This window comes from Microcaecilia unicolor, chromosome 2, assembly GCF_901765095.1.
Source record: "Microcaecilia unicolor chromosome 2, aMicUni1.1, whole genome shotgun sequence".
NCBI lineage: Eukaryota > Metazoa > Chordata > Amphibia > Gymnophiona > Siphonopidae > Microcaecilia > Microcaecilia unicolor.
The window spans coordinates 435864385-435891649 of record NC_044032.1 but is presented as its reverse complement, the minus strand read 5'-3'; the positions used below and the strand labels follow the sequence as shown (position 1 = coordinate 435891649).

Genomic DNA, 27265 nt, shown 5'->3' with positions numbered 1-27265 from the left:
TTGCTTAAAGCCCACCTCTTCAATGCTGCGTTCGGCACCTAACCCTTACCGTTCAGTGAATCCAGACTGCCCCAATTTGACTGCCCCTATCGGACCGACCGTTCACTTGTCTATTAGATTGTAAGCTCTTTGAGCAGGGACTGTCTCTCTTTGTTAAATTGTACAGCGCTGCATAACCCTAGTAGTGCTCTAGAAATGTTAAGTAGTAGTAGTAGTAGTAGTAGTATGATCAAAAGGGTTTGTTACTACTAAGAACTTGGTTTTATCATGGTTGAGTTTTAGTCTAGAGTCAGATGCCCAAGATTCCATAAGGTTAAGACCTGACTTAATTCTGTTGGTAATTTCATGAATCTCCTTATCAAAAGGGGATATATAAAGTAATTTCTTCTGTGTATATAAAAGTGTTAAATCCAGCCATTTCTAATTTTAGAGCCTAGTGGTGCCCTCTAGGGACAGAGAGAGTACCTGCTTATAATTGAATTGTAAGCCACATTGAACCTGAACTCTGTTTGGGATAATGCGGGATTCAAATGTCATTATAAATACATTAAATAAATAAAATCATAACATTAAAAAAGATAGGAGAAAGTGGGAATCCTTGTGGTACAGCACAATCTGGTGACCAAGGGGAGGATAGAGAGCTTGACATTTTTACCCTATAAGATCTTGTTTTGAGGAATCCGCTGAACCATTGCAATACTGCACTCCTAATTCCAAAATAGTCCAATATATTTAGTAAAATAACATGATCTGCTACATCGAAGGCACTAGACATATTGAATTGTAAAATTAAAATCCTTCTTCCCATGACTGGGTGGGACAAGCATCCATGATGCATTGAGAGGTGGAGTATTTTGAAGGTAATTGGAAGGATGTCCACACTTTATTTTATTTCCTGTGATTCCCCCATTTGAGCAAGTTATTTCTTCGAGATGTTCTGTGGGATTGCCATTGTTTGACAGAACAGTATTCCTGATTTTTAAGATTTTTTTTTGTTCAAAGTGAATAGCTAAATCATTTGCAGAAGGAGTAACTTCATTTGTTAATGCAATTTCTTTGGTGTTTAAAAGGTTATTGATCAGATAATATAATTTTTTGGTGTTCAAGGTAGTACCTCCTGTATAGTTATTGAAGAACTATATAGGAGGCACTACCTTGAACACCAACTGCATGGTATTTGCAGTTGTAAATACCACGCAGTTGGTATTGTACGTGATAACTTGTAAATATACTTGTGTTTATGAAATCTTATACAGAACATTTCTTATATCCTACTGTAAAGGTGAGCTGACAAACAAAAACTAATGTATCCATAGCTGAAATAAAAACGACAGAAAACACCTGCACACCTTTTCTGTCTATTTTGATCCTAATCTAGACTAGATGAATCCATGGCATTCTTTAATACACACATAGGTACTGCATTGGCCCACTGCAGTGTTTTACATTATCTTGCACAGACCATGTATCTCTTTGCCTCACTAAGACTGTATTTTCAGGTGACCTTGCTTCCTGTTTTTCTCCTGTCCTCTTGTTTCACTTTATCTACTTTCTCTTTGTGCTAAAATGTCTCTTCTGTTGCAGCCATTCCTCTCCGTATCTTGATCGTGACAGCAGCAGGTGAACAGCCTAATTTCTTCTCTGTGTTGCATCCTTGTGATTTTCTTTGTATGCTTTGTTTACCTTCAGAATGCTTTAGTGGGCTTCTGTTTAGTTAAAAATACAAAAAAGGCTGAATATTTACCAGGTCTGTGAGAGTTATATGGTGAAAATCTCACCTTGCTCGCTTGGCAAGATCATCATTTTACAACTTCTAAGAATGCCACATTGTGACCTCACAGTTGCCAGCTTCCAACATCATTCACACCATCTATACCTGTACAGCATGCAAAATGATCACATCTGCACTTTATTTTCAAAAATGAGCAGACCACTTTGGTTGATTTTCAGATTTATTTCAGGTGCCTTGGACATTTGTATTTTTTTTATATAAATGCACAAGGCTAGATTCTATATATGGTGCCTGAAAGTTCTGCGGGGGAAAAATACACCTTGGCATATACTGTATAGTATGCCTAAATTTTATAGAATAGGCTTAAATTTCTGTGCGGTATATTGAATATGTCGAGCACCTCTTCATGTGACCAAATTTAGTTGCAGCCATTTATGCTGTGTTTTACTTGGCGTAAATCTGAATGCCTAAATTAGGTACAGTGCGGATGTATTCTCTAGCAACATCATAGATTTTAGAAATGCCCACACCCCACCCATGGCCATGCCCTCTTTTCAACTATGCGACTTAGAATTTATGTGCACCATTTTACAGAATACACTTTGCTAGTTGTGCGCACAAATCTTAATGCCAGTTAGTGCTGATAATTGCTTGTTAACATCCAGTTAACTGTGCTGATTAACTAATTAAACAATTAAGTTACGTGTATTGTTATAGAATATGCTTTGATTTCCAGGTACAATGTCTTAAATGAATCAGGTGTGCACACTAATGAAAGTGCACACTTAGCAAAGCATTTCTATGGTAATGGGCAAGAAAAAAAGCAAAAGGCATCCAGCTGCCTAAACGTTTCATTTGCTCCATTTTGAAAACAGAGTGCTAATGATACATTTACAGTCTTGTGCATGTCAGCATCTTGCTTTTGTTCTTCTTGAATCCGACCCATCACTACATTACTCCTTTATGTTTCAAAATTGACTTGCACAGGAAACCATTAAACATTCATAGGAGAGGCAGCAGCATGACAGCAAGAAAAACTCGCCTGGCACTTGTAGTAGTTATAAGCAGGAATGCGGTTCCCTCACATTGTGGTCCATTCCCGTGTTTCAAGTGCAGAATGTAGAAACAGGGTTGCTTTTTCAGTGGCTCACATATGTGTGGTTCTGAAATCATGTCTCCGATCATTTACTATGTCAGACTGCTGATTACAGTATAGGAGAGGGCAAAATTCTTCTACTGTGAACATTGCCTTTAGCTGTAGATTCTGTTAAAAATCTTTAAAACTGCGACCTTGTTCTTTTTTAGTAGATAATTCACTTGGTTAGATGGTAGAGATGGATACCCATTGACCTTTACTGTAATATTTAGTGACAGGGTTATGCTTTTGGCCTTTGATCTCAGTTGTCATTGCCACAGAGTATGGTGCAACACCACACTTCAATTTAACACATGCCCTGATGCATAATAATTGCTTTTTTTGTTTTGTGTGTTTTGTTGTTTCCATTGGTAGAGAGTGTAATTCCACTTCCAGCTTGCTCTTGAAAGTTTTTACAACAGTTGGGTACTGCAAGTACTCGTTTGTATTTAGGATTTGCTTTGTTTGTCCAGCAGGTCCGCTGCGCACCAGTATATTGATGTTCAAGCCTAAGCCATAATAGAGCGCTAACAAAATGACACTGGTGGTTCTACTTCACATGAAAGTCTCCCAAAAAGCATGACCAATAGGGTATAAGAAAGTTGTTTGAAAAATGTATGCCTCTGTGTGTGTATGGGTGTGCATATATATATTTATATCTGCATACTTAAGAGATACATGCTTGTGTGTGAGATATATATCTTACCCTTTAGAAAAATGCTGAAAGTTCATCTATTTAAGCAAGCCTACCCCAATGACCCAACATAATCTTACCAACTTCCACTCCCAATTCTGTTCTGACTTAGATACCGACCTCCCATCTTTCTCTTCTCCATCTCTCCTTACTTCTATCCCTCCTTATCCCTTTTCTCCCAAATCATACTATCCTATCTTATTTAACCTCTCGTTTCCTAGTCATATATTATCAAGCTCAACTTATCATACACTACCAAGCCCAACTTTACATTGTTTCACTACTGTTTTTGAAATTTCTATTCTATAACTTTGTATTGCAAATTACTATGTAAGCTGCATTGAGCCTGCATTGTGTGGAAAAGCGCGGGGTACAAATGTTATATATATATACATATATATATATATATATATATATATATATATATATATATATATATACAGTGGGGGAAATAAGTATTTGATCCCTTGCTGATTTTGTAAGTTTGCCCACTGACAAAGACATGAGCAGCCCATAATTGAAGGGTAGGTTATTGGTAACAGTGAGAGATAGCACATCACAAATTAAATCCGGAAAATCACATTGTGGAAAGTATATGAATTTATTTGCATTCTGCAGAGGGAAATAAGTATTTAATCCCTCTGGCAAACAAGACCTAATACTTGGTGGCAAAACCCTTGTTGGCAAGCACAGCGGTCAGACGTCTTCTGTAGTTGATGATGAGGTTTGCACACATGTCAGGAGGAATTTTGGTCCACTCCTCTTTGCAGATCATCTCTAAATCATTAAGAGTTCTGGGCTGTCGCTTGGCAACTCGCAGCTTCAGCTCCCTCCATAAGTTTTCAATGGGATTAAGGTCTGATGACTGGCTAGGCCACTCCATGACCCTAATGTGCTTCTTCCTGAGCCACTCCTTTGTTGCCTTGGCTGTATGTTTTGGGTCATTGTCGTGCTGGAAGACCCAGCCACGACCCATTTTTAAGGCCCTGGCGGAGGGAAGGAGGTTGTCACTCAGAATTGTACGGTACATGGCCCCATCCATTCTCCCATTGATGCGGTGAAGTAGTCCTGTGCCCTTAGCAGAGAAACACCCCCAAAACATAACATTTCCACCTCCATGCTTGACAGTGGGGACGGTGTTCTTTGGGTCATAGGCAGCATTTCTCTTCCTCCAAACACGGCGAGTTGATTTCATGCCAAAGAGCTCAATTTTTGTCTCATCTGACCACAGCACCTTCTCCCAATCACTCTCGGCATCATCCAGGTGTTCACTGGCAAACTTCAGACGGGCCGTCACATGTGCCTTCCGGAGCAGGGGGACCTTGCGGGCACTGCAGGATTGCAATCCGTTATGTCGTAATGTGTTACCAATGGTTTTCGTGGTGACAGTGGTCCCAGCTGCCTTGAGATCATTGACAAGTTCCCCCCTTGTAGTTGTAGGCTGATTTCTAACCTTCCTCATGATCAAGGATACCCCACGAGGTGAGATTTTGCGTGGAGCCCCAGATCTTTGTCGATTGACAGTCATTTTGTACTTCTTCCATTTTCTTACTATGGCACCAACAGTTGTCTCCTTCTCGCCCAGCGTCTTACTGATGGTTTTGTAGCCCATTCCAGCCTTGTGCAGGTGTATGATCTTGTCCCTGACATCCTTAGACAGCTCCTTGCTCTTGGCCATTTTGTAGAGGTTAGAGTCTGACTGATTCACTGAGTCTGTGGACAGGTGTCTTTCATACAGGTGACCATTGCCGACAGCTGTCTGTCATGCAGGTAACGAGTTGATTTGGAGCATCTACCTGGTCTGTAGGGGCCAGATCTCTTACTGGTTGGTGGGGGATCAAATACTTATTTCCCTCTGCAGAATGCAAATAAATTCATATACTTTCCACAATGTGATTTTCCGGATTTAATTTGTGATGTGCTATCTCTCACTGTTACCAATAACCTACCCTTCAATTATGGGCTGCTCATGTCTTTGTCAGTGGGCAAACTTACAAAATCAGCAAGGGATCAAATACTTATTTCCCCCACTGTATATATATATATAATTTATAAAAATGCATGCTTGTGTGTGCAGGTATATGGATATATATCTATATATTTACATGTATTTATTTTAAAACGCGTGCTTCTGTTTGTTTGGCTATGGATATGTATCTATATTTATCTATATATGTATCTGTATAGCTATTTCTGGGGTCCTTTTACTAAGTTGCGCTGAAAAGTGGCCTGTGCTAGTGTAGACACGTGTATTGGACGCGTGCAGGTTCATTTTTCAGTGCACCTGCAAATAAGGCTTTTTTTGGCCAAAAATGGATGTATGGTAAAATTAAAATTTGCGCACGTCCATTTTGGGGCTGAAACATTGCCACCACCCATTCACTTAGCAGTAAGGTCTCACATGTTAACCGGTTGGTAATAATCAGCTCACAAACAATGCCAATTGCCGCCAGGTTAGTGCCACGCACCGGAAATCTTCCAGCGCACCTACTGGACACACGTACAAAATGAAATTACCACCTGGGCCACATGGTTGCTGGGTGGTAGTTCCAAATTGCCATGCATTGGGCTCACATAGGCACCCACGCGGCATAGTAAAAGGGCCCCTCTATATTTTTACATTTATTTAAAAATGCATGCTTGTGTATGTATGTGTGCATCTATTATCTATATTTTGAAAAGTATATTTGTATGTGTTTGCATATGCATGCTGTATGTATCTATCTATATCCGTGTATTTATGTATCTATGTATGTATATTAATTTATTTTCAAAAATGGATGCCTGTCTGTCTGTATACACATAGATACACCTTAAGTGAATCCTACAAAAGAAATAAACGCATAAGTGGATTTTAAAAAATCAAAGCTTTATCGCTAAATTTTTGGGCATGATTTTCTAATAGGATGCTGATATGTGAAGTAAAAAAAAAAAAGGCCTCTTTGAAACCTATTAAAGAAAGGCAACATAGGTGCTTTCGTGTCTTTGGAAAATAGCCATCCAGAACCAGCCCCTGTGGTATGCAGATGTCAAGCTGCACATTTACACCTGCTCCAAAGATGGTATAAACGTTGTGTGTACTTTACTCATGTATTTGTGTATGCAATAAAATACATGGGCACATCACAGTTCAGCCCCTGCTTCATCCAAACTATGCCTCCAGGAATGCCTGCATGTGGTGTGCAGATCAGTATGTGACATCGTGGTGCACACATTCCACAGGGCAGTTTTATAAAAGCCCTTTTCTGCACATAAAGCAGGTTTTACAAATGGGAAAAGTCTCTATAAATTACCCTCACTCCTCCCGTGGGTTAAGGGTCGTTTCATAACAGGCTGCCTAACTTGTGTGGCAGATGTTCATATAAGTTACACTGATTTCCAAAGGAAAGCATGCACATGGGGGGGAATTCTAACAATTGCACTCAAAAACGGGTGCCGGAAAAGATCAGCACTAAGCGCTATTCTATAAAGGGTGCCTGTCCTTTATAGAATAGAGATTAGCTCTGATTCTCACCAGCTCTGGGCACCAGACTTACGCCTGTTGAAACCTGGTGTAAATCCCGGCATCCAGGTTTTACACAGAACCCAATATTCTATCACTCTGCGCACAACTTTTTGGAATGCCCATGACTCATCCATGGCCATCCCATGGCCACACCCCCTTTTGGGTTGCATGCTATGGGATTTAGGCACCCAGCTTTATAGAATAGCGCACAGCCAGATGCACGGGCAAATCCTACTTGATTAACATCAGTAATTGGTTGTTAGCACCCAGGTATTGATGGTTAACTGCTCATTGGTCAATTAAGTTGCGAGCTGAAATCTGGATGCCATATGTAGAATCCGGGGGATACTATCCCCCTGAAAATGGCCTCAGAAAATACACTCGCATAATATGCCTGCTGTTTAGTATGCATAACTTTCCCTGTTAATTTTATTTCCATACATCCGATCTCCTCTCTTATTCCACCCCTAGGGGAGCACCTCTGCCTATGCGGAATAAATATATGCACAATAGAGGGGAGATTTGATAGATACATTTAAATATCTCCGTAGCATAAATTCACAGGAGGTGAGTCTCTTTCAATTGAAAGGAAGCTCTGGAATGAGGGAGCATATGATGGTCAAAAGGGACACATTCAGAAGTAACCTGAGGAAATACTTTTGCATAGAAAGGGTGGTGAATTTGTGGAGCGACCTCCCAGTTGGGGTGGTGGAGATGAAAAATGTATCTGAATTCATGAAAGCTTGGGAGAAGTACATTGAATCTCTAAGGGAGAGGAAAATATAGTAGATGACATGTATTTGTCAGACTGGAGAAGCCATGAGGTCTTTATCTGCCTTCATTTTTCTCTGTTGTATGGGACGGGGGAAAAAGTGTGCTCACAAGTGCTCCCCTTAATCTCCTCTGTCTCAGATTCCCTTATGACCCCATTCACTCCAGCCCTCCTTCAATCACCAGCACATTTAATTACTTCATTCACAAAAGTCACATACCAGCCACTCACTCTAAGTGAAACGCACCTTTGTGCAATTTTTCAATTTGTAAACTAACAAGGAGATCTGGGAACATTTCATGATGGCTATTTTCCCTTTTTTGGTACAGAAATTTGCAGAAAGCTAAAACAATGTTCATTAAGGACTGGAGTCAGTAAATTGCGCTCAAAATTTGATGCCCTTTATAGAATCATGCTTAGTGCCGATTCTGCGCCTTACTTACACCTCCTGAAACCTGGTATAAATACTGGCACCCAAGTTAGGCGTGCTCACTGCTGAGGCCGTATTCTATAATTGCGTGCCCAACTTTTTGGAATGCATATGATCACGCCCCCTTGTGAGTTCTGTGCTAGTACAGTTAGGCGCCAAACATTATAGAATAGTATGCAAACGTTAATGCATTCCAATTAGCGTCAATAATTGGTTATTAGCACCTAATTATTGATGTTAAATAGCTTATTGCTCAATTAATTTGTGCGTGCATTTTGGTCATGCACACAAATTTGGGCACCCAATTCTCGGCACCATATACAGAATCCGGGGGAGGGGGGGGGGGGGTAAGTGAATTTCTGTGTGATAAGTAAATCATTAAGGCAACAGTTTTCCAAGTAAACATGGGCTTATGCGTGGAGAAAATCAAAATTGCCGAAGGCACTCTCCAGAGAAAAATAACCTGGTAACCATATGCACATGGAGAAAACTGAAGTAGGGATGTCTATAAATCTAGCTTGTATTTGAGTAACAGTTCTGCCAAACCTTTGCACACTTTCAGAAGTAAAGGGGCCCTTTTATTATGGGCCATTAAGGGGCCCTTTTACAAAATGGCAGTTAGCCCAACGTGGGTTTACCACACGCTAATCTGGAGCTACCACCAGCCCAACGCAGGTACTGGTGGTAGTAACAGCCCCAGCACGCACCATTTCCTGTGCTAGGGAAAATTGGCCCATACTTTTTAGTGCAGTGCAAACCCACCACCTTGCTTTTTCCTAGACGTTTTATGCTTAGTGCGTTTTTCTTGTCGGACCATTTTGGAAAATAAAACATCCAAGAGCAAAATGCACAAAAAACAGCCATTGGGATGTCTGGGTGGGGGTCATCCTTCTTAGTAGACTGGCCATATAGATATTCCAGCAGAGTAGTGGGGCAGCCTAGGGAGCACTGCAGTGGACTTCACATAAAAGGTTCCAGGTACACATCTCACCGTTACCCCTTTAAATTGTATGGTGAGGCCTCCTGGAGCAGAAAAATACCTACTGCGCCTCACTGTATACCACTACAATACAATGGCTCTCGTGCTAGCAGGTGTCACCTATATGTAGATAGAGTAGGTATTTTGGAGGGTTCACATATTCTACCACAAGTGTACCAGTTAGAGTGGGATATGGACCTGAATCCCCTAATCTACATGCCACAGTACTGACCACTAGGATACTCCTGGGACCTGCTTGCTGCTATAATAGAAATGATCATAACATCTGATGCTGTCATATAGCCTAGTATGTACTGTCACTGTTACATCTTAGGGGGCTGGGAGGGGGGGGTCAGTGACTACTGGGGGTGTAAGGGGGGGATTAACCCTTAATCCCTCTAGTGATCATTTGGTCATTTAGGGCACCTTTTGGTCACTTAGTCTTGATTGATACAGGTCTAGCGAAAAAGTCTTAATTTTGGCTCCAGATATTTTTATTTGGTTACATTATTGTAGAAAAACGTCTTATCTTTTGGGGCGGCCCATAACATGTCCCGTCATGCCCCTTTGTAATTTGGATGAACTGTGGACCAAAACATCTAAAATCAGGGTGTTGAAAATAGCAATTTGGACATTTTTCAGAGAAAAACATCCTCCTGCCACCTTATGATGTTTTTTGAAATTTTTTCTGTTTTGAAAATGAGCCCTTCTAAGCCCAACTTTTGCCACGGCTTAGAAATAGGGCCCCCCTAACTGGTTAATTTTAACCAGTTAACTTTGGATATTCACCAGTAACACTGGCTAAAGTTGTACAAAATACCTGGTTAAGGAGAGACATTATCAACATGGGCTACTGTTAAATTGGGTTATTTTGCCACAAGTTGGGTTATTGTTAGCCAGGGTCGCATTGTATAAAAATAGGATCCTGTGTTAAAATAACCTGACTTATCAGTAGCCCACTTTGATAACTTCCCCCCTAAATGTGACTACACAAAACTGTTTTATCTCTTTTTTTTTTTCCAGCCAAATGTCTGTGCACAGCAATTTTTAAAAATTTTGCAGATACATTTTAACTGAGGGTGAGGGGGCAGAGTTTTTAACCACTTAAACATATTAAGGGCCCTGTTTACTAAGGCGCATTAGCGTGTTTAATGCGCCTACAGTTAGCGTGCCTATAGGGATATTGTAGGCGCATACATGGTTAATGCGCGTTAAAAACGCTAATGCGCCTGTAACACGGCTTGGTAAACAGGGCCCTAAATGTTGATTGTAACTGCATAAATCTTTTGAAAATTGATCCCTACCTGAGTAATGCTGGCTCCAAGACATAAATACATTAGTTTGAAACTGGTTTTACAAAAAAGCAAGTGCTGCACATTGTCCTGGATGATTCATGCAAGCCTGACCACACATTGATTCAAATGAGTTGGAAGCAATTAAAGGGAAGCAATAGGAGCTCCCAAAAATGTACGTGGTTATTAATGTTATCGTCAGTTATTCTCGAAAAATTAGGCGTAATCTTTTTTTCTGAATGCTCTTTGTGCATGAATCAAGCTCATCTAAAAGAATATATTATCTAGTGTAACAACTGGAACACATCTGGGCATAAGGAATGAATCAGTGTTTGCACTTCCCAGTATTTATACTGTACTTCACAGGGTATACTGTTGAAGTGCTGTTAAGTGGCTGGTTGTGAGTGGACCCTGCATGTTTAGAAAGGCACGTGATAATCTGTCTGGTGTGCTGATACATGGCATGTCACGCTTTCTCTTTTATGAATGGCACAATATGAAACACTATTGGTTTTCTCTTTAACAGCATGCTGATAAATTGATTCGACATGAAACTTGTGTGGGCATGAAGATGAGAAAATTTAGTAAATTAGTTTCAATTCTTCTTTAGTCATTTTTAAATAATGCAACATTTCAAGCATGCTCATGGTTGAATTTCATACAGAATTAGTGAAATGTGGGTACGGAGGCAATAGAACCAGTAGTGAGCAAAAGATAACATCCATTTGAATTCCTTTTACAAACCTCTTAGCTCCACAGATGGTTTAAAACCTTTGGCCTCTTCTCTTTTTTTTACCAGCCTGCATTACTGACAAGCAGCTCCTATGCATCACGCTTAGATTTTATCCCTTGGAAGCTAGCAGGAGCAGTTTGCTGTGCTCAGGCTACTTAGCTTCCCTTAACTAAGGGGCCCTTTTACTAAAAGGTAATAAACCCTTAACACATGGCTAGTGAATGAAAACAGGGTACTGCACAAACGCGTAAAGTGCTTTGTGGTATTTTGCCCGTTTGCATGCATTAACGTGTGCATTACTGATTTTTTTGAAAAGTATTCTTGGGAAGGAGTGTGTCATAAGGAGAGGGTGGGTGTGTATATGTTAACCAGCTAGTGCATTATACTTAATATGTGCTATCTGGGTAATGCAGAGTTAATACAGGAGCCTTTAGGGCCCCTTTTACAAAGGTGCACTAGCATTTTTTAGTGCGTGCTAAAAATTAGCGTGCACTAATCGTGTAGATGCTCATAGGAATATTATGGGCGTCTACATGGTTAGCGCATGCTAATTTTTAGCGTGCGCTAAAAACGCTAATGCACCTTTGTAAAAGTCTCCCTGCATTAGCTCTATGCAGGTATCACACACTAATAACAACAATAGCATATAACCTGCAATGAAATAAAAAAAATATCCCCCCAAAATGCTGCATTAAATCTGGTCTTAGCACACGCTATAATCCCATGTTATCATGCATTAAACCCAGATTCTAGTGTATTTTAGTTAAGGGCCCCTAAGTAACATGTTCACTGTATTTAACCAGTACATTTCAGGTTCCCATACAGGACTAGAGCATGATCACACCACTAAGGACACTTTTTACATTGCCCATGTAACAAAAAAAAAAGGAGGAGGAAATGGCACAAATTATATCATGTAGGCCACATAGACAATATTAGTATTTCAGTTGTTTTTATTCAGTGTCTTATTAAGACACATTAATTCTCCTTTTATGGTTATTTCTAGAATTACTAAACTCCTTTGGAGAATATTCTAGGAAGAAAAACAAAGCAATATTTATAAATGTCCAACCCACATGAGTACGAAAGTAGATTGAAACCAGTTTGAGACAAAAAACAGAATTGTCTTCTGTTATCTTAATATTCACTTAAAGCTGGTTTCAAATGCATTTGTGAGGAAAATTAAACAAGGGCAGTAGTTTAGCAAGGATAAACTGGAATTATAGAGTATGGCATCAGTGTTTAACAGACGGAGTTTTTTTTTATTTCATTTTAATCAGCATTAGTTTTCTAAATCTGATATTCATCAACTTTTTTTTTCCATTCTCAGTTTCTTGGTCAGTTTTATGGTAGATGCGCGTGGTGGTGCTATGCGAGGTTGCAGGCACAATGGACTGCGAATAATTATCCCTCCTAGGAAGTGCACTGCCCCGACACGGGTTACCTGCCGCCTGGTTAAGCGTCACAGATTAGCCACCATGCCTCCAATGGTGGAAGGGGAAGGTTTGGCCAGTCGTCTGATTGAAGTCGGACCTTCTGGTGCTCAGTTCCTTGGGTAAGTTACAACTAGTCTCAATGGAAAGGATGTGTTTTTTCTAATCATTTTTTTGACATTGTGGTATGTACCCCAAATTACAGGAGGAAAGCTGAAAAAGGTATGCCCAGTATGTAATTGCTGCTGATCCAATTTAAAGCATATATCAGAGCAAAGCTCATTACTCATTCATATATTTAAGATATCTCAAAATGGAAAATGCTCATACTTGAAAAACATTTACTTGCTAGATTAAACTAAGGTTGCAAACTTAGGGGCCCTTTTACTAAGCTGCGTAGGTGACTACAAGTGCCAACGTGCGTCTATTTTGAGTTACCGTCCAGCTACTGCATGGCCCTTGCGGTAATTTCATTTTTGACACGCGTCCACTAGGCAAGCCGGAAAATATTTTTATTTTCTAGCACGTGGGCAGTAATCAGCATTTTACGTGCATAGACCATTACTGTGTGAGACCTTACGCTAGGTCAATGGTGTTTTAAAAAAGAAAGGCTGCTTGTATCCCTTCCCAAATTTTTCCTTAGAGAGCTTTCTTAAAACAAGACCATTCCACATCCTGACAAACCTAGAAGAACTTTGCATCCCTTGACCCCTTCCAGCATTTAACCCTCTCCCTGGCAGAAAACCTCTTCCACAAAACTACCTTTCACAGAATCCCTCAACTGAAGAAGACCCCTCACCCGAGCAGAAGTCCTCCCCCTGAACAAGACTCCAACCCCATCACTTACCAGACCTATTCCTGTTGTTAGTGTGTGTTTGGGGGTGGGGGGAAGAACACAGAAGTAATCCACAGTTCTTCCTGCTTCCTGAGATGCTGACTTCAAAATGGCATTGTTCAACCCCAGCTTGCAAAACTAATTATTTGTGTTGCGTAATAACGAGGTGGTTTCCATCTCATTATTACATAGCCCATAGCACACAATTTTGCCATTTAACATGCATTATTTGACATTAATTATGCGTTATTCCCTTAACTTTTGTTCATAACTATCCCTTTAGAGGCCAGTGCAGTAAAGGAAGCTGAGATGTGCACAGAACTTAGTTCATCTTTTATGCACAAATTTCTCTGTACCCTATGTACAAATGAGTTTTGCACATAAGCTGTGTACAGATCTTCATGTAGACATTAGCGTGCAGCTCATTTAGGGATCCTTTACTAAGCTGCGGTAAAAGGGGGCCTGCGCTAGCATCAGCGCATGTTTTTGAGGCACGCTGCGGCCCCCCTTTTACTGCATTGGGTAAAAGGCTGTCTTTTATTCTGGAAAAGAAATGCCATCCGGTAAGTGAACCACTTGCCATGCGGACATTTTGGGGAGGGGGGGGGAGCACTTACCGCCACCCATTGAGGTAAGGGCTCCTGTGCTAACCCGGTAAACACCAGTGGTACAAAAATAGAAAATAGTTTTGTAGCACCGGAAATGGCATGCATTGGGAGTGAGAACTACCGCCCGGCTCCTGCAGCAGCCGCGCAGTAGTTCTAGATTGACGGGTGTGCGGCAAGCCTTCCTTAAAAGGGCCCCTTAAATCCTATGGTAATGAAGAAATTATTCAGCACAGAGAGAGAAAAGCCTCCAAAAGAGCAGAGAGTTTAATGCAGGATTTTATGTTGCTGGGATTTTAATGCAAGATCTGAGGAGGAATAGAAAGGTTAGCTTGTTCTTCAGGGCTAGTGAAGATTTTATGTTTGATTCTTCTCTTTACTGCTAGCATATGGGAGCCACAACTTTTTTTTGGGCTTTTATTAACAAAATGAAGCTGAGGAGGGAGATGTTCTGAAACAGAGAAATGCTGGACTGTTGTGCATCAGCACTCAAAATTGCACACACAACGATTTGCACACATAGGGGTGTGTCTACTAAATTCGCTAGTGGGCTTAGCGCACGCTATTGCAGGGCTTTTCCATGCACTAAGCCTATTTGCATGCCCAGGAAATAGGGCACTTTCCAGTATTTCTCTTTCAGGTCCTGCACTAATTTTCGTATTTATTTATGGATTGAGATTTATTAATCACTTTTATGAAGAGTTTCATCCAAGGCAGTGTACAGCATGTGGGGCATACACAGAAAACTTCAGCAGCGCTGACATTGTAGTTTTTGGAATCTGTACCTTCCTCAGACCTTCTGCCCAATCAGGATTTGTTTCATATGAATATGAATATGGTAACACTGGGCATGCTTTATGGTTCACTAAAGGATCCTTTTACCAAGCCGTGCTAAAAGGTGGCAGGCGCTGGTGTCAGTGCTGTTGGATTATTTGTAGTAAATAATTAGCAGATTTTAGTACACACAGCTTCAGCTTTAGAAATGTTAATTTCTTTCTTCATCTCTCTCTCATTCACCCCTGAATAATTCACTGCTGAGTCACTTTAAAGTTGAAGTAACAAAACATCTGTTTACTCACAGTTTGTAGTTAGATTATAATCAGACAGGCTTATATATACATATTACTATACATTTGTATTATCAGCTCCTTCCATGTGCTTAGATGGTAATGGATGCTCACACCACCATAGATCCTCTCAGGTTAGGAGAGATCATGAGCTCCATGTGCTCCATGTGCTGCATGTGCTGCATCTGCCCCCACAGGAAGTTGCATAGCTGTGTGACCTCTCTAAGTAATTCACATCAGAGGTCACAGAGTAATCACAGAGAAATAATAGGTGACAGGCAATGCATGTAAAATACAATTACATTCCAACAAACCCCTTCTCATGCATAACTGTCATGCAATTATTTATTCATACAAAGTCCAAGCTTTATACGCAGATTCACAAAATGTTCTCTGGGTAACGGTTTGGTCATGATGTCAGCTGTCATCTCACTGGTGTGACAATAGTGTAGACTGATGACCCCTTCTTTCGCCAACTCTCGCACGTTGTGGTATTTCGTTGCGATGTGCTTGGTGCGTGACTGAACCTTGTCATTCTGTGACAGTCGGATGCAGCTCTGATTATCTTCCATTATCTGGATTGGTCTCTGTTCAGCTATACCGAAATCCAGCAAAAGTTTTTCAATCCACATCAGTTCTCTGCACGCTTCCGATACTGCCACATATTCAGCTTCTGTAGAAGACAAACTCACAATACTTTGTTTATGACTGGCCCATGAAATTTGTACATTTCCATACATAAACACATATCCACTTGTGGATTTTTAATTAGAATGATCCCCTGCCCAATCTGAATCACAGTAACATATTAGTTTTGGATTACTATTGGCTGAAATCTTTAATTTACAATCAATGGTACCCTTTAAATACCTTACCATCCTTTTAACTGCAGTCCAATCTGATTTGGTAGGTGAGCTGACCCTTCTGCTCAAAATTCCTACTGCATTTGCTATATCAGCCCTGTATGTGGTAGTCAGATATAAAAGCTTACCTATGGCTGATCTATATTGGATGTTATCTGGTAAAGGTTCTCTTACTGTTTCATCCTTCAGAAAATCAGTGATCATGGGAGTGCTTACAACTTGGGCATCTTGCATACCTAAACTTTCAATAAGCTCATTTATTTTCTGCTTCTGGCTTAGAAGATAAGAACCATCATTTTGTTTCTCAATTTCTATACCAAGATAGTATGACACATTACCAAGTTCTTTTATCTCAACATTCTGGTTTAAACACTTTACAATGTCCTTGTACTCTTGCTCACTTTTGCTTGCAATGAGCAGATCATCAACAAAAGCTAAAATGTATGCATATTGTCCATTTCTGCACCTAGTGTACAAGCATTTATCTGCTTCACCTTGCTTAAATCCTAAATTTGTCAATATTTCATGCAATTTTTCATTCCAACATTCTGCACTTTGCTTAATCCATAAAGACCTTTGTTTAATTTACACACTAGCTGTCTTTGTTTTGTATTTATGAAACCTGTTGGTTGTTCCATGTACAAGTCTTCAGTTATTTCTCCATGAAGAAACGCTGTTTTCACATCAATGTGGTTGACTTGCATGCCTTTTGAGACTGCAATGCTCAGAAGTGTTCTTATTGTCGTGTGTTTCACTACAGGTGCAAACACTTCATCAAAATCTTCTCCATATTTCTGAAGATATCCCTTTGCGACTAATCTGGCTTTATACCTTTCCACTTTTCCTTGTGCATTCCTTTTTAACTTGAATACCCATTTGCATCCTATAGCTTTCTTGCCAGGAGGTAATTTTGTAAGAATCCAAGTATTATTTTTATCCAATGCATCAATTTCTTCTTGTGCAGCTTTATGCCATTCAGCAGCTTCTTCTGCTGGCATTTTCTCAATCTCATCCCATGTTAAGGGCTCTTGAGCTTCTGCTGACTTTGTTAGGTAAGACAGTCTTGGGGGTGGAACACCTTTGTTTTCCCTGGATGAGCGTCTGACTACAGGTTGGTCCGACCTTTCTGCATCCTCTATATCTGAGAGTCCTTCTCCAATTGATTCCCCTTCTCCAACTGTACTGTCTTCTTCAATGATCCTTTCTGTGTCTGCTTCCTCTGCCTGTTCCTCGTTAGATACAGATGAGTTGCTTTCAGACATCTGCCTTGGTATGGCATTTATATACACTGGCATGTCTATTATGGTTCTAGTTTCATATTCTGGATGATAAGGCTCATCTGGGATAATCCAGCCTTTATCAACCCTTTTGTTTTCATCAAAATATGTAACATGTCTTATGCCAACAATGCCAGTTTTCAGATTCAAAATTCTATATCCTTTGTGTCCTGGAGCATAGCCAACTAAAATGCCCCTTTCTGTTGTGGAATCCAGCTTATGCCTTCTTTGCTTTGGTACATGAGCATATGCTGTACTTCCAAATGTTCTTATGTGTGACAGGTTTGGCTTCCTACCATGCCATGTCTCATGTGGTGTGCGCTCAGCGCCTTTAGTTGGCATTCTGTTTTGTAGGTACACTGCTGTGAGAATGGCTTCCCCCCATAGTCTTTTAGGGAGATTGCTATCTGACAGCATACATCTGGTCATTTCCACAAGTGACCTAAATTTTCTCTCTGCAACAGAATTTTGTTCTGGTGTATAAGCTACTGTTGTGATATGCTGAATGCCTTCTTGTTCTAGAAATGTGCGCATGCTTTGTGAAATGAACTCACCACCATTGTCGGTCTGAAGAACCTTTGGTTTTCTTTCAAATTTATTGCTCACCATGGCTACGTATTTCTTCAGCATGTCTGTGACTTGACTTTTCTCTTTCAGCAAATAGGCCACACAATATCTAGAGAAATCATCCAAGAATATCAGCACAAATCTGTTATTTCCCAATGATGGGATATTAAACGGTCCACATAAGTCACTGTGTATTAAGTCCAGTACTTTATTACTCCTATTTCCTGTGTATGCAGGAAATGAGGGTCTCACACCCTTTTGAGTGACACAGTCTATGCATTTCTCCATTTTACCAGCATCTGCACTTATCTGAATGCCGGTGGCCAGTTGCTTACTGTAAAGATCCTGGATCACCTTAGAATCACGATGTCCCAGGCGGCGGTGCCAGATTTCCAGACTACATTTACCATCATTCTTCCTTACTTGCGCCATATGTGAGGCTTCACCTGAAATGTTCAGCTTATAAACATCATTATGCATAAAAGCTTCAGCATACACTTCATCATTTTTAGAGATTGTGCACTTACTGTTTTCAAAATGAATCACAAATCCCTTCTTATCTAATGTAGATACACTAAGCATATTGCAAACTGCTTGGGGAATATACAAGACATCACTTACAGGAATTTCTTTAACTTCATTAGACACTTTGCATTTTAAGAATCCAATACCTTTTGCTTGGATCTTAGCAGTCCCTGCGTTTGCAGTTTTAAGAATACCTTCCTCTGGACACATTTCCTGAAAGAAATCCTTACAATTGGTTAAATGGCATGTGCTCCCTGAATCCAAAATCCAAGTACTTTCATTTGAATTATTATTTACCATAGTCAAAGATTTTTCTGCCATTAGAAAGCCCTTGTGTTTATCTTTGTCCTTCATACATTTCCTGGTTTGAAAATTCTTTAGTTCCATTGGCTTAGGTGAGCTAGAGGGAGTGTTTGTGTTTCCTTACACCATTTAGATACATGTCCCTCCTTTCCACATGAGTAGCAAATCAGCTTGCCCTTGGGTGGAGTTTTCCTATAGCTCCGCCTTCCTCTGTTCTTTGCCAAGAAATTTGTTTCATTTCTCTCTGACTTGCTTTGAGAACACATCTCCTCAGAATCATTATTATGCATTCCTGCCTTAGTTTTGATGTTGCCTGTTCAAAAGATTGCCCTTCAATGGCCTCATTTACAGACCTAAAAACATCAAACTTCTTTGATAGTGAGGTAAAAAGAAATGCTCTTTTCAATGCATCACACATGGGAATTCCAGAAAGTTCTAACTTTTGAAATGAAGACATAAGATGCATAATGTGATCATTACATTTACTTTTATCCCTTAATTTGGTTTCATTCAACTCTGCCAGCCAAATTGGTTGCTGCTTTGCATATGTAGTTGCATACATAGTTCTCAGTTTATATAAAATGTCCTTTGGTGTATCTTTTCCCTCCACTAATATGGCTTGTTTCTCTGAGAGAGCTTCCAAAAGCATGCACTTCACATAATAGTTTGCATTGTCCCATTCAGCCATATTTTCAGCTGTTCTGTCTTGGTCTAAGCATATATTTAATCCATTTGCTCGAAGGAGACATATGAATCTTAGTTCCCACTGCTGATAATTAAACTCAGTTAATTTAGGCACCTTGAGAGAATAGAACAATGGTGAATTTCTTCCCTCAGCCATTTTCTTAGCCTTCTGTCTGCTGTGTGGGGGGGAGAGAGAGACAGACTGATTCTTTCCTTTAAAACTTAAGAGAAAAATGTGGCCTTTTTTTCTGCCTGGTAATATTTCTCTTCTTTTTCAATTCCTGAGCCCTGGGCCCATAACCCTTTTGTTGGATTATTTGTAGTAAATAATTAGCAGATTTTAGTACACACAGCTTCAGCTTTAGAAATGTTAATTTCTTTCTTCATCTCTCTCTCATTCACCCCTGAATAATTCACTGCTGAGTCACTTTAAAGTTGAAGTAACAAAACATCTGTTTACTCACAGTTTGTAGTTAGATTATAATCAGACAGGCTTATATATACATATTACTATACATTTGTATTATCAGCTCCTTCCATGTGCTTAGATGGTAATGGATGCTCACACCACCATAGATCCTCTCAGGTTAGGAGAGATCATGAGCTCCATGTGCTCCATGTGCTGCATGTGCTGCATCTGCCCCCACAGGAAGTTGCATAGCTGTGTGACCTCTCTAAGTAATTCACATCAGAGGTCACAGAGTAATCACAGAGAAATAATAGGTGACAGGCAATGCATGTAAAATACAATTACATTCCAACAAGTGCAAGGGTTTTCCGCGCGCTGTGGCCACTTTTAGCTTGATGGTAAAATGGCCGCCATGCCATACCTTTTGTAATGGCCACACGCTAATTTCCCCATTAGCACGTGGCCATTACCATGGGAGCCATTACCACTACCTATTTAGCTGGCGGTAATGGCTCCCTCACTACTCCCGCAGTCATCGGGTAGCATACCATAATGTGCCTGCACTACACAGTTGAGTATAATAACACAATATAAGATTATAGATAAAACTAAATAATCAAAAAATATACATGAAGACCGGTGACGATAGGAAAGTGGTGGCTAAAACCCGTGCATGCCCCATGATTCCAACAAGCTGAGGTCTTCTAAAATCAAACTAAGATTCCTATATCACAAGCCCAACATTTAGGGTTTTGATGCACTACACGATTAACACAGGCACGCCTGCTGTCCGCCATGGGCACGGCCAGGGCCGCTGAGAAGGGGGGTCAGGGGGGACAAAATTCCCGGGCCCAGGCCTCCAATGACCTCGGGGGGGGGGGGGGGGCGCCCCAGGCCTGGCCTGGCCTGGCCTGGCCTGGCCCAGTCTCTCGTCGGCCCTGGGCATGGCAGTGCGTGCTGAGTGGGAAACTACCACTGGATGCCTCAGTACATCCCACGGTAGTACCCTTTTAGTGCACAGTAGGCCTGCATTAGGCCTACCGCGCCTTAGTAAAAGAGCCTCTAACGCATTTTCCTTCCTTTTGCTTTTCTGTGGGTGAAGAACACAGGCTGATTCCTTTTAGAGACTACTTTTAATTCAGTCAGTAGGTGTTTGCATTTGAGCAGTGACCACAGTTACCTTCCTCTCTCCCTGTTGTTGAATGCTACCTTCAAATTCTGATCAGTCACCCCAAGTTGCAAGAGCCAGGCAGAAGCAGAGCCAGGTTGACGGTTCGAGGGGAGCGAAAAAAAAAATAGGCGCTGGCGCAGACAGAACTCAGTTTGGGGGAGTGGCCGCTCCTCTGGTGCCCCCCCTGGCTACGCCACTGGAGCCAGGTATCTCACAGAACAGTGAACAACAGAGCCACTAGGCAGTGAAGCCAGATCTACTGCCACTTTTTGACCACAGGAATGGGATGTAGCACATAATGAAGCCATAAACACTAAAGGACATGTTTAAAAAAATATATGCTGTTGATATTCAAAGCTAGTCAACCAGGTAAGAGATCTTCTTGCCTGGTTAACTGGTGCTGAGTGGGTCCTGAGGGAATATTTAGCAGCGCTTGCCCAGCTATTGCCGCTGAATATACCCTCTAACCACTAAATTGTGTGGGCAATCTGGGGTGGAGTGGCTGGTTTACCATAAGGGCTGAGGACTAAATTCTATATATGTTGCTTAAAAACATTGTCACTGAAGAAAATGCATTTAGCGGTATTCTATAAAATTTGCCTAAAGTTAGGCGAGGTTTATAGAATACGCTTAGCAGCCTTCCTGTGACTAAATTTAGTCGCAAGAATTTACACCAAATAAAACCTGGTGCAAATGCCCACGTCTAATTTAGGTGCAGATCGGGCATAAATTTTGGAATGTTCACAACCCGCACATGCTTCCATGGTCACACCCCCTTTTGAGAGCCATGTGGTTGAATTTATGCAGACTGCATTATAGAATACGTTTAACAAGTAGTGCATGTAAATTCTAATTAATCCCAATTAGTGTAGATAAATGATTGTTAACATCCAATTATTTGTGTAACTTTAGTCGCCATATATAGAATCCGTGGATGAATGTCAGCACTTATCCACTAAAGTACCAGCTGTCTGTGCTTACCCAGATATTTAATGCCAGTGCCCAGACATGGCATAATTTCAGCAGCACATTGCGTTTATAAAACCTCTGATAGCCACCGGCTAAATATTTACCCCATATAATTTTATTTTAGTGACATATTTATGATTTGGAGAAAGTTGAGACCCAGTTGACTTGCTTTGTTCTATTGAATGTTATTTGTATGTTTTTTTAATATGTTGCTTATTTAAGGGTCCTTTTACTAAGCTGCGGTAAGCGCTAGTGCATGCTTACCGCAGCTTAAATGAGCTTACCATGGGATGCGTTCAGGTGTCCTGTGGTAAGATTCCACACTGCACACATGAATCGTGCGCTAAAAAATATTTTAATTTTTTTCTCTTGAGGAGGTGTGTCAAGGTGGGAAGCGAGTGGGCGTTTCTCTGCTAATCAGTTAGTGCATCTACATTGCTGCGCGCTAGTTGATTAGCGCAGGATTACTTAATCACCTACAAAATGGATGGTGGTACATAAGTAATGGGGAAAAGACCAAAGGTCCATCGAGCCCAGCATCCTGTCCACGACAGCGGCCAATCCAGGCCAAGGGCACCTGGCAAGCTTCCCAAACGTACAAACATTCTACACATGTTATTCCTGGAATTGTGGATTTTTCCCAAGTCCATTTAGTAGTGGTTTTTGGACTTGTCCTTTAGGAAACCGTCTAACCCCTTTTTACACTCTGCTAAGCTAACTGCCTTCACCATGTTCTCCGGCAATGAATTGCAGAGTTTAATTACGCATTGGGTGAAGAAAACTTTTGTCCGATTTGTTTAAAATTTTCTACCCTGTAGTTTCATCGCATGCCCCCTAGTCCTAGTATTTTGGTAAGTACTCACACAGTAATTCTTTTTATTGGCCACATGCTAATGGTGCCATTAACGCATGGCCAGTAATACAAAAAAATAGAATATTTTACATTTTATTGCTGCGGTAAGAATAACCTTAGCACATGGGAAGAACCCGCATAAGGGACTTGATATACTGCCTTTCTGTGGTTTTTGCAACTATATTCAAAACAGTTTACATAGTATATACAGGTACTTATTTGTACCTGGGGCACTGGAGGGTTAAGTGACCTGCCCAGTGTCACAAGGAGTTGCAGTGGAATTTGAACCCAGTTCCCCAGGGTTAAAGTCTGCTGCACTAACCACTAGGCTACTCCTTCATACTAAGGCCACTTTCTACTGCAGCTTAATAAAAGGATATCTTAATTATTATTATTATTTGTTAATAAATTGTACTTTTTATAAAGTGAAACATTAATAAAAAGAACTGAAAAAAAAGAGAAGTGTTTGAAGTCAGGGTATATACTTTGATAGGATAATGTGTATGGTATGGTAGGTCGTTAAAAAGAACCTAACGTGGTTTACAGCAAGTCATGTCATATGGAATTCATTTTCCCTTTGAGAATGTGGAAGGTAGTGTTGCCACTCTATTTCGTATGTTTCATGTCCTCGTTTCTTCACTATGAAGTAAACTTGTAAAAAGAAAGTAATTTCTGAAATATATAATGGATGTATAATTCTGCTATGACTATTTTTTTTCAGGAATTTTACTTTCTACACTATGATGCATACAGATTTCTGAATTTTATTCTGGTGGTGATTATCATTAAGAATATTGCTGTTGTTAGTTTTGATCTTCCCAATTGCCAGCCCTGCAGGGTGGGCATAATTTGAGCTGCAGCTGAACATCTATTGGAAGTAGATATTATGGCTCTCCTAGAGCAAGGAAACCAATGAGCAGAGGTGGCTACCTCCGCTCTTTGGTTTCTTTGCATATCTTGAGGAGAGTTCTTTTCTCTCCTAGAGCAAGCCCATTGGTTTTTTCATGGGCTCTTCCATAGATTGGCGAGCAGAACTCTCTTCTCATGCTGTTGATAAGAGACCATAAAGAGATTATGAAAAGAAATGAAATATCAAAAGCTTACCGATCTTCTTTTTTTCACTGCTGCTGTGGACACACTCAGTAAACTGCACCTGCCTACCGCTCCTCCCCCTCTTAATGAGGGAGAAAGCTTGGTCAGCCGAATCCTTCAGCTGGGGCCTCCTGGAACCAAATTCCTTGGGTAAAAAGCAAATTGATGGATCCTGGCCTCCCCGCCCTCCTTCTACAGTATTTATTTTCTGTCATTGTGCCCATGATGCTGTCCCTCTAATGATTTATATTTTATATACCTACTTTTCACTGGACCATTTCCCAACTTTTGTGGCTTGTGGTTTTTGTTTATAGTGATATGTCTGTATCCTCCTTACAATCAGTGTTCTGTGATTTTCATTTTTTGTTCAAGCATGAGATCTTCTTTTTTGTTGCAAAATTGGCTGTAGGAAGTTTTTAGTCTTCAGCAAAGCATCTTGGTCAGGAATGTAAAGGCTGCTGTTTCACAGTTTTTTTGAAGTAATAATAAAAGTAAATGCAGTAATGTAGCTTAATAAAACCCAAGGATAAACCACTCCGCTTCTGAATAATGGGATGGGAATAATGGGATGGAGAAGGGGCTTTAGAATTTAAAAAGCAGCAGTTGAACATAATCAAACTTAGCTGGGAATTATATACATGATCTGTCATATATGAAGAAACAGGTCAGCATCTGTATATCCATATTTTTCTGTCTCTAAGGGACGGTGTAATGTTCTGTAGCATATTTGTTGTAGAAGAGCTCCCTCTGGCAGTGTATGCTCAAGGCTGCATGGAAATTGTTTAACTTCTGGATGCCGCCTTCCTATACATTGAATATGATTTTTTGCTGCCTTAGGCCTGTGATTGTAGAGATCCCGCACTTTGCGGCCCTTCGAGGGAAGGAGCGGGAGCTAGTGGTCCTGCGCAGTGAGACCGGGGACAACTGGAAGGAGCACTATTGCGAGTACACGGAAGATGAACTCAATGAAATTCTCAACGGAATGGATGAAGGTATTTTCTGAAATGTAATGTTGAATATAACATACCATTCTAATAAAATGTGTTGCATTTACTTTAACACGCAAAGAAGATCTGGAGACAGAGAATATAAGGAGGACTTCTGATGTTAGGTTTTTAACCAATAAACACCTTGATTCATTTCAAATACATTCTACTAGGTTGCTTTACTTATCTCTTTAATGCTTCCATCTTGAGGATCATTTGTCATTTTCACAAGCCCTCTTCAACCCAGCCGCACAGCAGGGAAAGACTGACGGCCGAGGATGATGCTTTGAATCAGATCGCCCGGGAGGGAATATAAGCTGTTTGTTAATCATCTTTATCTACTAGCTAACTAGCTGACCTAGAAGAGCTTTTTGACCCCTGATGCAGGCGTTTGTACGCCGAAACACGGCCCGTGTCGGGTATTCATCATTAATAAAGGATTGCATTTTTCTCATTCCTGAAGGCCCAGTGTTTACTTTTTCTGTTTGTTTGGTTGCTTTTGTATGCTGCTTTCCCTCTGTTTTGTGACTATAGACAATAGATGAACACAGTCTCCCATATTTAATCCAATGCTTAACACCCAACTCATCCCCATCTCCATATCTTACCACCAAGTTCTCTAATAATCTAAACAGCTGCCAAAAACCATCAGGCTGGTGCCCAAACATTCTGCACCCTCATTCTCCAGGCTACCATCAACCTGCTGGTATCGATTTGGTTAGTCTATAGATAGGTTTAGCCTGCAGTACCAACCTGGTTACCACATGACCTGCTGTGTCTCTAGGTCATATTTTGTATTTAAAAATTAGCTTTAATAATGAATGTTTGGCCAATTTAGACATTTCATCTTCAGGGGGATATTTTTATAACAGGAAATCTATGTTAAAAATTCATAAAAGCATGTTGGTGCTATGTGCCTGTATAAAATAGGTTCCTACCATGACCCTCAGTAGTGGACAAATGCTATCCACAAATTGGCACCTGTTCCATGGAAGGTATAAATGAATGGTTATGCACTCTATCCCCCTCATAATAGGTCACTTAAATTTAGTTATACAATACTAGTTCTTGAACATGTGACTGTTATTTACGCGCATAAATGCTAGCTGCACACTCGATGGCATTCAATAATTTTAACATACAACTTAGTTCATGAATGCAAGGGGGCATTCAGGGGGGGGGGTGAAGCATGGGCATGTCTAACATTTATGCATGTAATTTACAGAATATGTGCTAAAGTGATGCATTTAGATGTGTGCATTTACACCTGCTATCGACATGGCATAAGCGGATGCCCAGGAGCATTGGAATAATGCAGCTTCTAAAGTTAAGTGGAACCTGTGCGTTTCAGTTTGCATAATGATGTGGTGTTTTGCATGCATTTGCATTTCATTATTATGTAGCCTGCACTGTGCTAAAATAATGAAAATTACTTGGCAAAAATCATGCATTGTTCCTTTAACATATATTAGCAACTACCCCCCTTAATGTTATGCTGGGGGTTTTCCTAGGCCAGCAGGATAAAAAAAAACATATAAATAACATCAGGAAATAAAACCGTTACCGTGTGAAAAGTATAGTTAATCATTGATAAGAATTAAATATTATTAGCAGTATTTCGGCTATAGTTCTTTCACTTCATTTAATCCTTTATTGACCCTTCTCTCAGTTCTGGACAGCCCTGAGGAGCTAGAGAAGAAGCGCATCTGCCGAATAATCACTCGAGACTTCCCCCAGTACTTTGCAGTGGTGTCCCGGATCAAACAGGACAGCAACCTGATTGGACCGGAGGGTGGACTGCTGAGTAGCACAGTAGTGCCACAGGTTCAGGCAGTTTTCCCAGAGGGTGCACTGACCAAGCGAATTCGTGTAGGCCTACAGGTACGAAACCTTATCAATGTTATTAAATTATCCTAGTCTGAGATTGTGTTTAGTATATAATCTATTACAGATGGATGAATCAGTGGTGTTGTAAGTATAATAATTACCACCAGATAGTACATCCACATACATTTATTCCCACAAGTCTGCAATACTGTGATAGATATTTAACAAAAGCAAGGCTATACAAGTTATATATTGTGCTATATGTAACAGGACATGATAATTTAGTTTATTTGTAAGCTTGATATGCTATAACTATTCAAAAATATGAAACAATTTTACTTGACAGCCATGGTTTTTACTATGAGGCCTGTTTACTAAAATGTACATTTTTGCATTTACCATGCATTAGTTGCAAAAATGAATGCACAATAACTGCAAAACCTGTGCAGTAGCTGTTGGAGGTGTGGACAGTATCTGACTTGCAGTTACTGCACAGGACAGATACTTAGAGGGTAAATCTCTAAGTG

At 40.4% G+C, this 27265-nt stretch overlaps 1 protein-coding gene across 8 annotated transcripts in view; it reads left to right on the top strand.

Moving 5' to 3' along the window:
* Positions 1-27265, top strand: part of ANK2 (ankyrin 2) — a 512604-nt gene that overhangs the window by 341330 nt on the left and 144009 nt on the right. For all 8 annotated transcript variants that reach the window (XM_030190840.1, XM_030190841.1, XM_030190837.1 and 5 more), the window contains 3 exons: positions 12603-12827; positions 24763-24917; positions 26581-26792. In XM_030190840.1, the coding sequence (XP_030046700.1) occupies positions 12603-12827; positions 24763-24917; positions 26581-26792 (592 nt within the window). The remainder of the gene's footprint in view (positions 1-12602; positions 12828-24762; positions 24918-26580; positions 26793-27265) is intronic.